Genomic DNA, 15,085 nt, shown 5'->3' with positions numbered 1-15,085 from the left:
TTAAACTAAGGTTATCTGACATCATCAACTGTGTAAGGCAGTGCTTCAGATTGGGGCTAGGTATGGCTGTTGAGTGGTGACAATGCTGTTAGTCAGAACCCTGCTACGTTGGCACATTGCGCTGTCATGTTTCTTATTTAAATCCAATCAAAGTCAATAGCCTATTTCTATTCTTCAAACACAAGGCAGCCAACTTGTAGAATTTGCATCCAAAAAATTGCTGTAAGGCTTTGCATCCTCTTTGCTCCTAAGGTCCTGTCACTTTCCTAGGTCTATGGGGTCATCTAGTTGGGTTCCCCCCCCAAAAAATTGACCTTAAACTGTAATGACAAATGCCTATTATAGGGACATTAGATTGACATTAGTGGGACAGTTAGTGATATGACTATGCACGTTGTACAGAACTGTGTAATATGTTAGCGCTTACTGGCTAGGAATAATAATTATATATATATATATATATATATCTGTGGCCATGCATGCACCTGAAGACCATTTTCATGGTTAATACTGTATATATATTATAAACCATAAGGCTATATATTTACCAGGATTTACAGAAAACATCATTGCTTCTGATTGTCTCTCCTGTGTCTTCATATTCTTTTTTTCCTGTTATGCCTGAAGGCCTTCACTCTGCAAGCTCAGTGCCATTTCAGAGCTGGCACTTGCTTTTACCTTTAATTGAGATTTATCACTGCAGGTTTTTTAGAAAAAGCTTTGAGAGAGATCGTCTTACTTTCTAAATGAACTTGTGTCACATGATCTGTTAAAAGAACGCAAATAATTAGTTCTGAATGGGGAGCGTCTGGCGCAGTGGATGAGAATTACACAGCGCAACCTCGAGAGACCTACAAAGATGCTGAATGTTTTTCCTGCTACATTTGCCTGGTCTTTTTAAGTAACTTGATATGCTTTGCATGTAATTGTCATTCATAACCCAATCTGAATTGCATTATCTTCCTATTTGCGTCTCGGAGTGAAGCCGGATGGAGTGGTGTCTCATCTCATCCTTGAAAATCGCTGTGACATTTCTGTCTGGCTGAGCTGGCTGCTTCACGGAGTCAGTGGTGTACATGAAATAAACGAAAATAGTTTCTATAGATACCAAGAACAAGCCCACCGGATGTGCTTTTTACACTATGCAAAAATCATTAGGGTGAAATCATATGTATATTACCAGGAATGACAATGACAACATATTGTTAATATAGATGATGGGACGATGTTCCATCTGTGAAATGAAATTTTCTAATGTTTAGAAATTTTTTCCTAAACATTAATAATTATGTGTGCCCTGTCCTAAGACTAAAGTTGAGCAGTATAGCAAGGCCACCCTATGATTGGACATTTATCATCACAGTATGCCCTGCAGAGTCTGGTCAGCTCAAATAATTATATTAAAGGATAACCGTACCCATATTTTTTGTTTGCCCCTTCCCCTTTCTTTAAAGTAACTCTCACACCAATAGGTTCATACTTACTGAGATTCCAGTGGCTGTGTCTCTTTCTCTTTGTTTACATTCGATGGTGGGTGCACAGTAAAGCCCCATAGGTTTCTATGGAGCAGATACCGTGGATGGATAGCAGATGATCCATCTACCAGCTCTATAGAATTCTTAGGGGTTATAGCAGTCGGGGCCGGCAGGCCACCAAAATTTTCTTGCGGACCACTGGGGAACGCTGCTGTAGCCCTTCATTGAGTGAGTCTCCGTGTTCTCGCGGCCCAGCCGCCTGACGGGTGTCATCTGGGGGTTTGGGGACCCCTGCTTTAGGATATTTCCCCTAGTTGCATTTAATTCCACTTTTCTAACATATGGTCGATAGACTGCTTTCTTCTTCAAGTTTATGGGAATTCAATAATAGCCACATCTCCATAGTCCAGCCTTTTTTGACCTTTAACATTGGGAAAACTTTAAAATAACTTTTTGGTCTTTTGGAACCCCTTCTTGAATTACTATATCTACTGCTCATAGTATATTAGCATGGTGGTCAGTGTTACGAATTCCACTCTTAGATACCTAAAAATAACATTGGTGTCAGGTAAACTGACCTGAGAGTTCCAAAGTGAACCCCTAGCAACTTCTAGAGGAACCCTGGCTGAGAAACCCTGGCCCATAGACACTGTTTATCTTCTTATAATGATGTAAGGGCTATCCTTGTCTTTAATGATTGAAGTCCAATTGGAGGATGCAGCAGGTCAGGTGCATGCCAAAGGTGTGTGGGAATGATTAGCTGATTTTTGAAACATTGCTTTTGCTTTGAAAATCTTTTTTGTAAGCTTTGTGTAAAGTAGGCTTATTTTTGCAATGTCATGATTTTACATTGCTGGCTTTGTGAATGAATTGCAAAGCCCATCAACATGGTATTGTCAGCAAAAATATGGGAACATGTTCTAAGTGACTTTTTTTTTTAAAGGATGTGATTTTTCTGTAAATTCACGTTAAAATAAAGAGGGTGAAACCTTTGTATTTATTGAAAAGCCAATGAACATTGGTGGGAAGGGGGTCAGAGGGACCTATGATAACATATCCCAAAATGGGGAAAAGTAGTGAAAATATTTGAAATTTAAAGTCAATTAATTTCAATTTCTTGTCAGTGAAGCCAAACGTAGTACAGCAATTAGTTCATTGTAGAAGCCATCAACTAGCATTTGTGGAAAGACCAGCTATGGCATCCTACATGCTCCCTCATAATAGATTTCTTTACCTTTGAATGACATTTCTCACAAAGCCTTTCTCTTGATCAAGAGAGAAAAACAGCAATTGCACTGACTCTCTCCAGGAACATTACTATATTTAACCAAAACAATAATTAATTGCTATTTAATAATACAAAGGTAGATTGTAAAAACAGCAATTTCATTCTTTGTGGCATTTCCTTGCACCTTCATATCTTAGTAGGCCAATTTTTATTTAGCAGTTCATGCCTTCTAGAAAATATTCTTTTTTTATGTAAAACTGGATTGATGAAAAGGCTTTTGAAAAAGTATTCTTCCCTGCAAAAAAGGTGATGTCTTTTTGTTGTGACACCTCAGGGGATTTTCTATTTCTTCTTTATTAGTCCTGGAACATTTTATATCCAAGCGATTTGAATATTTTTGGAAGTTATATTAACAATACAGAAGTTCACTGAATGAATTCGATCGTCTTGCTGGTTGAAGATATATTTGGTATTCTCATATATAATGAAACACTAGGCACTTTGCTCATTGGTAATGCAACACAAAAACTATATATTGTGTTCTTGTGATAACATATTACAATACATGTTTATGTTAGTATGAGAGTAAATTATGGATATATAGGGCCTGACTTATTAAAACTCTCCAAGGCAGGAGAAGATACACTTTCTACTTTGAAGCTGGGTGATCCAGCAAACCTGAAATTGATTTCAGCAAATGTTGGACCAGATCCATTCCAGGTTTGCTGTATAACTCAGCTTCACTGATTATAGCGTATCCTCTCAAGGCTTGGAGAGCTTTATTAAATCAGGCCCATTGTGTCTGGGTGACAGGTCTGTTTACATAAGAGTTACTATGGGATCCTAATCCTATACTATATTTAGCATAAACTCTCTAATTGTACATTTATTCTAGATTTTTTTGGTAAGAGAGGTGAAGTGTTACAACTTTTGCCTGGTTGCTGCAACATTTGTAGGTGGTGATACTGGATGTAAGAGTGAAGACTCTTTAGGGCCTGCATTGCTGGGCTGTGGGCCTATGTGAATATCATCAGTTTGATATTTTTAGATTCAGAATTAATTGACCGGTTCATTCAAGCTACTTCTATTTTGTTTTTGACCTCCTTTATGGAGGTTTTATTCCTGTAGACTTACAGCCGTTAGAAACCCTTCGACACAAGCCCATATAGGATTAGAGGTGAGGAAGGCCTTAAGTAATTTATATTTATACATAAATTTAATTACTGTAAATTTTCAGGGGTTTAAAGGACACCACTTTTATAGCTAATCAATCCTTGGAATGGTCGAGTGTTTAGTGGGTAACATATTTAATGTTTTCCTTGAAGGTGGTGCAGAGTGATTGCTCCGTCTGCTGGTTAAGTGCCAAAAAGAATCAAAACATTTCTACAGGGTAAATGTGGACTAACGTTTCCACTAATTTGGCATTATATTTGAACAGATAACTTTTCCCAGCTTTTCCTTAGTGAATCAAAGAATATGGCTTGGTTTATTGAGAATACATGGATTTTAGGTGGGTAAAGCTCATCCATGTTACTGTTCAGAAGAGCTAAACCTACCTGGGAGGATTTCTTTTAAAAAAGAATTATGGAAATGTAAAGGCAGCTTAAAGTATGCTGATGCATCTTAAAAGGAGTTTCATGAAAGTCATAAAAGGTCATCGACAGGTAAAATGCACCTGTCAATAAACTCTGGATGATTTCAAATTCAAATGCAATTCAGCTTAAAGCATTCTGCATTTGCCACTAAAGTATTATTAAATTATTTAAATTTAAATTATTTATTATTAAAGGTGGGAATAAATGTGTATATAGGCCCTAAGGGGCGGAGCCTATTTGCCAATCCTGGATAAAATCAATTATATGAAGAACACAGAAAGAAGGTTTTTTTTGGCAACAACATAAATATTTATACAAAATATGTTGTTGCCAAAAAAAATCCCTTCTTTCTGTGTTCTTCATATAATTGATTCTGCATTTGCCTTTTGATAAAAAGCCTCATGGACATTAATGCATATAATGCTAGAGCCTTCCTGTCTGGATAGAATGTTTGGATATGCCATGACATTTTATAATTTCATAAGTGTACAGGAGAGAATGTACAATTACATTGCAATGTATACAGACAGCTTGTGTCTTGGATATCCTGGAGACTAAAGGGACAAACATTTATTACCCTGCATTTCTGTTGTATAGACATATTTACAGGGGTGACTGATGAACACCCTGAAAACACAACATCATACACTGTATTTTTACATTTTCACGGTTTTTCTTCCTTGCAGGCCGACTGATGACAGCAACCAGCCTCCAGGCAGGGGCGTGTTATCAATGCAGGGACTCACGTATGGGGTAATTCGAGTGGATTCTGAAGAAAAACTATCGGTGCTCACAGTGCAGGATGTTGGAACAGTGATGCCTGGTGGTGAGGAAATAAACATTAACTTTTATTTGCAGTCATTTTATTTACAGAAATATGTGGATTTTTCTTTGAAATCTTGAAAAAAAGTGAAATAATTTTGTTAACAAGAAACCTCTAAATATCAATTATATACAATGCAGTAATTATGGCATAAATTATTTCAGATTCTCACAAGCCTGCTTCTGTTTTACCAAAACTGCCCTTCTGTATCCTTGTAAATGGATCAACAGGATAGTACCCAAAGGAAAGTGAACTAACCCAATGACACTTTTGCTGTTCATTGACAGTGGGCTCCTTGTAGGGCATGTAGTGAGCCAATTCACCTATGGATTTGTCCTGCAGTTCCTCATATTTATATATATAAGCACCATATCATAGTACCATATACACTAACAACTAATCAAAAATAAGCAATCGAATAGATAAAGGGAAAAAACAGGTCCATTTTTGTAAAGCAGAAGAGAGCAGAGCAGCTGTTGTAGAGCTGATGGTCTGATAATGGTCTGATCTCCTTAATAAACAGTAAAATTATGGTAGGTCAGCAAGAGCAGCACTTTACTCGCTATTCATTTTACAAAGTATGGGCCAAATGGAGTTGAAATTGACTGTGTAGCAACCTAACAAGTTGTTAACAACATGTTAAATATATATATATATATATATATATATATATATATATATATATATAGATATATTTCATCTCCTTAATAAACAGTAAAATTATGGTAGGTCAGCAAGAGCAGCACTTTACTCGCTATTCATTTTACATAGTATGGGCCAAATGGAGTTGTAAAAGTGCATGTTTATTAGACAGTTTATCAGTGTTCTCCCCAGCCTCTTTTAGCAGGGCGCACCACCCAGCACTTTTTTAGCAACTACCTGGAAAGTTAGGTCACAATACAGATGCCACCAGCTGCCTACAGCGTTTTCCAACCCAGCATAAAAAAAATTCTTGGGAGAATACTGAAATATAGATGTGACTGTAGAAATGTTGAAGAGTATAGAATATAGGGTAGAGTAAGGTAGAAGCAGAAATTTACTTGCACTGCGGGTCCTTAGGTAGCACTCCCTTCTTTCCTAATCTCCAGAAAGGGGTCAGAAGAACTGTAAGTAGCACAGTGGTGCCATCACCAAATTTCTATCCACACCTTGTGGGACTAGGAAGGCAGAAGTGCTGTAGATGAAAATCTACAAGTCTAATAGCAAAGTAAGAGCAATGTAGGATTTCAATGCAATAGGTAAATCTTTCAGGGTGCAGCTTAGACACAACCAACACTTTTAACAGTTCAGTGCATAATAGATTAAGATCTTCATTCTTTGTGTTCAGGTCCACTTTAAGTAAAGGTACATTTGCAGGAAAAGAGTAGTGATATTTTATCTGGTCATCTAAGGCCAGAGACCTGGGTGTGCCAGAGGGATAAAATGCACAGCTGAGCTAACCACATTGTTTAAGGCATTCTGTTGAGGAAGGAAAAGTGGAACATGTGAAAGATGCCTTCACACAAGATTGCTTGCAGCTGCTCTCTGTTCAGAAATCATTCCCTGCCAGCAAGAGTACAGCTTCTTCTCCTTTACTTTCCTTTTTCTAATTTCAAATGACAAAAACAGAATTGTTTTTTCTAATGTTGTTTTAAATTTTCTGACATTTGATAAGTACAATTAAATAAATGAGTTTATGTTTATCCGTCTTTCCATGTGTGTATATATACTAGCAATTTAAACACACAATAAATATAGCTACAAAAATAAACATAGCACACTTCTGATTTTGAGAAGCCCACACTAATGAGATCACTTTTCTAAGTAAGAAATCACATGCAAGATAAGTATCCAGACTGCAGCAGTCATTGTCTTTTTACTGGAATCTACTTGTTAAAGGACAGCCTTGCCCAGAACTGATATTTGAGTTTAATATGGCGCTGAAGGAAAATTTCCTGTTTCCCTTATCCCTTTTCTTGAAAAACACACAAATCATAAATAACAAGATATTTATTAACAGAGAAAAGAATTAACAAGTAATCAACAATTATTCCAATTAAGCTAAATAATGATCACATAGACAAAGTAAAATGATACATTACGCAAAGAGTCCATCCTCTGTACCCTGCACCTTAGCTTCAGAAGAAAAGAAAGAGTAAGAGGTCTAAGAGGCATAGGATGTATATAAGAGTGCGATTTGTGGCTGTTATCCCTTCTTATAAATCTCCAGGACCCCTGGCCACATCCAGCTAGACCCATGCATCCACCCCTTATTTGGATGTCCTCCCAGTTCCGGAAATACACTACTCACAGGTGCCCCTGTTATTCTCCAATAGGTGTCACTGTTGCATTGGGGGTAAGTTCACTGGCTCCTTTGGGGGTCATCTGATAGCAGGTATAAATACACCAGGCAGGCTGATTGGAGAAGTCTTTAGTAGATGGTATGGTGTGATCTTCCTGTTCAAGGAGGTGTTGTCTTTACTTCCAGTTCCTTGGATCCAAACCCCATCTGAAGTCATCCTGCTAGATTTGACTGCATTGACATTTCAAAGGCAAGCCCCATTAAGACTCACCAACAGTCATATTGAACCCATCATTTGAAATAGAATATGCATAAATGCTGATTTTTTACAATTCATGTTGTCCACTCCAACAGGCGCTTTGAATCAAAATCTAGTTTCTTTTCATTTACTTCATTTGAGATATTCTTGCACCAGAAAAGTTGCAATCATAACTTTCCAGATTACATATTGTCATTGTGTTTATCACAGTCCTAGCCCTGGTTTGTAATCTCAGGTTGTGATGTCAGGCAACAAGCATTTCTTAAGTTCCTTCATGACCATTGCTGAAACATTTAGAATACTTCTCCCAATTTCACTTATAACAATTTGGCTTGTATGTGAACGGGTGTTCCCATTTGCATATTTTGAAACATTATTGAGTTCGGGTTATTGAAAACTCAGATTCTAATCTTTCTTTCCTGGCCTTCCTCATGGCAGCCTTCTTATTGGTCAACTCTGCTGACTAACCCCCTATACTCACCCTAACTATGTCCGCCCCATGCCCCTGTTCCTTTTTTGTCCTTGCTCTAGGATTCACCTATTGATTTGTCCCACGGTTCTTTTTATTAGCCCACCCTGGTTTGGCCTTAGCAGGTGGAGGACCCCATGTAGGTGGTTAATCTGCTAGATTGGGGTTATTTTAGCTGCCATGGTTTGATTATGTATATCCTAAATGGATCACACCTGTGTCCTCATTGCCAGTAATGGACAGCTTCAGGAGTAGGGACTAGTACCTGGTGCTAGTGGATTAGTGCCTTCCATGCCCACAGTGGCTTGTGCTTTTGGATAGGTATGAGAAAGGCTGGCTTCAGCCTCTTGAGATTCTTTCTATTCACTGTGAATGTGATTTCATTTAAAGGTAAATGGGAAACTTTAGACATTTTTGTAAAGCCTGCTGGTGATTTGTGAATTAGTTTCAATTGGTTAATTTATTTAACTGCAGAATAAGACCGGCCACTGGAAGGTGCTTGCAGGTTCCAGCAGTTACAATTAAAATTATATAAGCATTTACACAAGTTGATTACTGCAGTGATTACATGCACAGTTGGCTATAGTCAAACAACATATACAACTCATGGCTTCTGCTGGTGTTATCTTTAAATAAGAAATGAGTCTTAAGTCTTTTACATTTGACATGGAAGTTCTGTGTACACTATATGACCTGGAAAGTATGGACACCTGACCATCACACTGTATAAGCTTTTGGCTATCCCATTGCAAAACTTTGGGCATTAACATATACTTGACCCATCCTTTGCAGCAATAGCAGCTGCTAATATTTTGGAAAGGCTTTCCACAAGCTTTTCGAGTGTTTCTTTGGAATTTGTTCCTATACTACAAAAAAGAGCATTGAGAGCACAGCTAATGATGGCAATCCACTAGACCTGGCTTGCAATTGGTGTTTTAGTTTAACCCAAATGTAGTTAATAAATGTAATATCAGAGTTGTACAGGGCAGGGGGGCACAGTCATGTCAGAAAAAAGAGGCTCTCTAATACACTGTTGCCACAAATTTGGAATCACACACTTGTCTAAAGTGCCTTTAAACCAGTAAAAATTCACCTGAATAAACTGAATGAAAAAAAATGCTGGCTTTTTTTTTCAATTCTGTTATGTAGCATAAACCGTTTTCTACTGTATAGTGGTCGTGACCAGGTAAAAATATTATTTATATTATTATTGATAATATAATATATCAGAAACAAAAATCATAGATGAAGCTCCTTTAAATATGTATGTGTTTGCCAGGTTTGTTGTAGGGGCAGGGCACGGCTTAGTCTTTTCTCATTCATCCTTTTTTAATGGGCTATGACATAATATAGAACCGATGTTATTAGCTGTTATATGTTCTGTTAAGAGCCTATAGGGAGTAGGCTTCTTTGTTTCTAGCCAATGACATCATGAGTTCCGGCTGCGAGACCACACATATTTGGAATTAAGGATCAGAACTGCACTCTAGTTCTTCGTACCTATTACATGAACATAGGGTGTACTGATTTCCATGGCCCAGCATGAAATGTAAGTGACGGTTTAGCCTGAATTCACATTAGCATCAAGGCTCATTCCTTCATGCATGAGTGCAGCCATTCTTAGACAAAGCCTTATGTAAGCTTTACACTATTCATTAAATAATGTAAATGTTCCATTCCCTGTTGAACTGTTTTCTGGAAGGACCGTAAACTTTTTAGTCTGCTTAAACACAACAGTCAGTCAAGCGAATTCCGGCCGTGATAAAAGTCAACAAATTCTGTTTTTTATCCACAGTCATAAACTATGTATGTAGAGTTATTATTGCTTTATGAATAAGTTAGTCTTGTTCTTTGTAACTGGCATCACTAAATTATTTTATACAGTTTCTGTTTTTTTTACTATGTCTATCATTTTTTTTCTAAATAAAGAAAAGAAACAGGAAAATACATCACAGTTTAAAACTGTCCATGAACATTTGTAGTTCGAAACAACAGAAGTAATGTTGATGCTGGGAATGGGAAAATCAAACTGTAATGCATTTTATATTACATCCAGTAGCCTCAACTGCAGGCTGTTATATACACTGTGGGCTTTTGTTCATGAATTCCCATAGAAGTTCATGTGAATGGAAAACCTTCTTGCTGCAGGTAAAATTCACCTGTGAATGTATTCTGGATAATATTAAAAATTGTCTCAACTGATGGCAGATTTATGCAGTCAACCTAGTCCAAGGTCTGTTGGCCCAGGCCCCTAGTTATTGGGTGGGCACGGTCATATCACAGGATAGTAGCCATCTCCATGCCTTAAGGGGAAAACGATAAGGAGCCTTCACTTCTGTAAATTCTTTAATCAGATATTCAGAAAATTTTCTTTGTGCCTGTAATATTTCACAAATGTATTTGTAATAACTCTCTTGGTTATATTGTAATGTGTAAGTGTATGATGAGGTGGGCTGAAATGAACCAAAAACACTCACAAAATATGCAGGTAGGTTCTGTTTTAGGAAGGTTTTATTTGTTTGTTTAAGTTTTTTTAGCTTTTGGTTCATTTTAGTTCACCTTACCATAATCTATCTAGTTATACTGTCTTGTTGGTCCCCAAGCCCTTCCTTATGGAAGGTTTTCCAATACTTCCCTGGCGATGATCAAGAAGCCTGAAACAGCTTGGAATAAATGTCTTTATGATAATGTTCGTAGGATTAACATTTTGGGCCTATTCTCAATTCATTAAATGCCTCAATGCATGAAAAAATTTACTTATACTATATTTGACAGAATGGCATTTTTTTAAGTGTATTTGCATGGAGGTGCCATTCAAGATAACCGGAGAGGTAAACTAAATGCCCCCACTTTGAATAAATTCCTTATTCATCGTTCTGCCAAATAATTTGTAAACTTTAGGGAGCAAATCTATTTAAATCACAAAAACACATCTAAAATTTAGAAAACACTACTTTCTATTCAATTTCCTAAAACATGGAAATTGTTGGAGAGCCCATAGTGATTCTTTGAAATAAGTTGACAGATCTTTACTTTCTTCCTTAGTGCAAGTTCTCTATTAAATTCTACTTTTGAAAAATACAGATCTAATGCAGGAATGCTTCTTAGCCATTGTCTCTAAGATGATAATTCCATTTTCTTAGGTTTTTGGTGCACAGGAATGAAATAGAGAAATTCTGTCAAATGTTATTCTAAAGAATTTCCACACTTTCTGTATGTGGAAGGTAAAAGGCTTCCTGTGGTCAGCTGTGACAGGTCACTTATTATTTGGCTATAGTGGGAAAATTTGGTCAACATTGTCAGTCTTTGTAATTAGAAACTTTTGTAAAGTTGAAAGTTTTCTACAGCAGGAAGAGTTATCCAGCATACAAATTTTATTGTCTGAAGCTTGTTCTTTACAGCAGATTGGACAATATTTTCCAGCCCTGTTGGCTGCAGGTGGTTGCTATAATTTGTAGTCTAATAGCAGCTCGAGAATAATAGGTTCACAACAATTGTGTTTATAAAAATGGGAGCAGAGTAATAATGGCGCTGGTGCTTATAGCAGCCATTTAGATGTCTGCCTTTACTTTCTGCTCTGTGGTACTAAAGTGACAGCTGGGATGTGGTTGCAGAAGACTTTATATTCCATCACAGAAGGATTTGAACTTAAGTTATGCATGTTTAAATCTGCTTTTAAGAGTATCTAAACCAAAGAATGCATATTGTATATTGCTGCATAGCTGTCCTTAGATATGGTGACTGATTAACTTTTGTATTCTTTTGTCTTTATTTATTGCAATGTGATCCTTTCAGTAGCATACTCCTGTCCAATGGTGACAATGGACAGTCACAGTACTGTATCCATAAAGGAACATTGTCACCTTAGATCATGACTACAGAACACTGTCTAAATTAGATAACAAAACACTTTCTATACCAGATTTAATGAACCAAAAGGATGGAAATAATAGAAGTTCATTGGCAAGGTTTGCATACAACGAGGATAATATTTTCAGTTCAGCCAAATCGTCAATGTGTTTTGTCAGAAAGGACAACCATTGTGTAGCACTGCTAAGCAGGACTTGCATGTGTAAAAGTAAAAATTGCCACCCTCCACTTACATACAGAAGTGATAAGTACATAACATAGAAAAGTAACCTAGAAACAAGGTAACACTTTAATACAATTATTTACAAGGAGACCTTAAAAGTAATTAAGAAGACTTAGGGTGTTAGGATGTTTTAAATTTTTAGATCCAGGGCTAGTGTAGTAGTTTGCAAAATTTACTTTAGGGTTTCAGAGTCCCATGAACCAACACAGTCAGGAAAATGACGTCACTTCCACTCTTACAATCATCAACCTCTCTCTGCCTCCAACATGCTGACTGGAAAGTAAAAGGAACAGCAATAAATGTATAAGGTCGTCCCCCTGCTATGGAATACTATGAATTTGATTGATTCCTAACCTTAGCCCTACTGCTCTGCCTAAGTTCTGCTCTATTGGATTTGCAAAAAGCTGATACCAAGCAGCAAACATGAAAACCGGGTGCCTATACTAGTTGAATCTAAAAAGACGTTGATAATTGATTAATAAACACTTTTCTTCACTAATTTGTATAGGTAATTTACAGCGCTGCTGTAATATGTTGGTGCTATATAAATCCTGTTTATTATTATTAATAATAATAATAATAATAATAATCATAATAATATTAATATCTGCTTGTAGTGGAGCTTTAAATATTTCAGTTGTTTTTTTCTCTTGTTGTCAGTGTGGACAGTGAATTAGGACAGCACAAATGCCACCTAAAAGTGTTGACTTTCCTTTTAAAAGATCAAATATAACATCAAAAATATAAAAGCACCCTTCGTTTATGTAATCCTTTAAGTGTACTTGACAACCAGAGGGCTGAGATTTGACCATTTTTTACCAACATTCTATTATTTAATTTGTTGCCAGTTGGTAATGGGTAGATGTCATTTTATTAAAGGGAAAGTATAAGATATTTCCAGTAAGCATATTCTAAGTTATTATTGCAGTTTACTATATAGTAAATATCCTGGTGACTTTTGCCTTTTGCTAGCTTCCTTTTCTGTTATTTTATCATATTCAGAGATTTGTAAATCAGGTTGTAGCAGCTGGGTAGATTAGTGACTACAGTTACCTAAACTACTATCATACTGTATATGTGAACCCTAACATTCATCTTCTCATATATTCACCCTTTTGGTGTAGAAAAAAAAACTAAACCATAATATGTAAATGGGGAGGCAGCTCTCCCTACGTCTTTGATTTAAAAGAGATTAACATAATTTCCAAATTTCCACTGCAACAATAAATACATTGAATTCTATGAACAAGGCAGAAATACTCTTATAAGAAAATCATGGGGTGAAGCAGCAAATGTGTGCCCCCTTTATGCATGCTTTACGTATTAACAGATGTCACATTGAGGACCGGGCTCTTTCTCTCCCTCTGGCACCCCTAAAAAGGTTATGTAGGTTTATCACAGGTTGGAATCCACCTTTAATAATGGAATGATCACATAAGTGCCCCCCACCCAGTGTAATAAGTACAGAAGATTTTTAGTACCCCTTACCAATTTCTAAAATGGCTTAAATAAATGTGGTTTAACAAAACACAATGATGCCATAATATGATTGAAATAAAACCACAAACACATTTTTACCAATTTTTACAAATAATCTTTATTTCTATTCTCAGAAATAAATTCACATCAATCAAATTGTCCAAGGATGTAATCCAGCGTCAATCATGACGACGAATGCCCTGCTGATTGTTACACAAATTGGACGTATTTTAGCAGAATTACCCATGTGGCGACTTAAAGGTCACTTGCAGAAAAAAATTCACAAACTGCAGGAACACATATACAGCCACGGAATTAACTCTATGGAAATGCACCACTTGTCCTGATGAGTTGGATGACTCATAGGTTTTCATTGTGAGAATAGGAAACAACCTGAGCAAATACAGTTCCTCCCACCCATATACAAATATAAAGAATACATATATAATAAATCTATACATAGAAACAAGGTTTTTATTTTGTTTTTTCAACTAACACACATTGATATGACAATTTATATCAAACTGATTATCAAAAAAATTACATTTGCTTTAAAACAGTCCAGGTTACAATTTTGAGTTATTCATCATGTTTTTTATCCAGTGGAAGTGGAACCAGATCGAAGTGACATTCTTCCCTTTTTTTTCCAAAATTTATAAATATATATTAGAATGATTGGGGTTGATGGGATTTTTTGGGGAGTGGAGAAAAATAATCCCTGAATATGCCTGTCTGCTATTTTGCATCACTTTAATTCTTTATGCTCTTATGAAGTTCGTGTTACAATTTGCTGTGATCCATTAGTGTGTCGTATATTTTCTTTGCAGCTATTATGTGTTCGGTGAAACCTGATGGGATTCCGCAGCTGTGTCGGACGGATGAGATAGGGGAACTCTGTGTGTGCGCACTCGCTACGGGTACATCCTATTATGGTTTATCTGGTATGACCAAGAATACTTTTGAGGTGAGTGACACAACTTGTCGCTTCTGTTTATAGTGAGAATAGAGTTTTTGCTGTTAATTTGGGTTAAAAGTAAAAAGCAAAATGACATACAAAACAAAAATCAATTCCAATCTAATGAAGGCTAAAATATTCATCTCTAAAAGACTCAGTGTTACTGGATTTAAAAAAAATAGGACTCTTCTATCAACAACTGTTTTCATTGAAACCTACCATGAAAAAGGTAAATATGATTGTTAATACAGTGAGGAGAACTTACACAGCACAGGGTGCAGAAAGTTTTACTAACCTCCTCCTAGCCATGTTAGATCGGTCCAATGCAACTATTTACTGAAAAAGATAACCTCCATTCATCCCTAATCGTACAGTCTCCTCTCCTGTTCTAATTTGACTGTACACTGTAATCTTCTAGCAGAAAAACT

At 36.5% G+C, this 15,085-nt stretch overlaps 1 protein-coding gene across 10 annotated transcripts in view; it reads left to right on the top strand.

Annotated features, from left to right (window-relative positions):
- The window catches only part of DIP2C (disco interacting protein 2 homolog C), a 274,574-nt gene that overhangs the window by 203,716 nt on the left and 55,773 nt on the right, over window positions 1-15,085 (top strand). For all 10 annotated transcript variants that reach the window (XM_072412615.1, XM_072412618.1, XM_072412620.1 and 7 more), the window contains 2 exons: window positions 4,985-5,124; window positions 14,530-14,666. In XM_072412615.1, coding sequence (XP_072268716.1) covers window positions 4,985-5,124; window positions 14,530-14,666 — 277 coding nt within the window. The remainder of the gene's footprint in view (window positions 1-4,984; window positions 5,125-14,529; window positions 14,667-15,085) is intronic.

The sequence above is a fragment of the Pyxicephalus adspersus genome, chromosome 5, assembly GCF_032062135.1.
Source record: "Pyxicephalus adspersus chromosome 5, UCB_Pads_2.0, whole genome shotgun sequence".
Lineage (NCBI taxonomy): Eukaryota > Metazoa > Chordata > Amphibia > Anura > Pyxicephalidae > Pyxicephalus > Pyxicephalus adspersus.
Note: the sequence above shows the minus strand (reverse complement) of the source record. Positions and strands in the feature narration are given on the sequence as shown.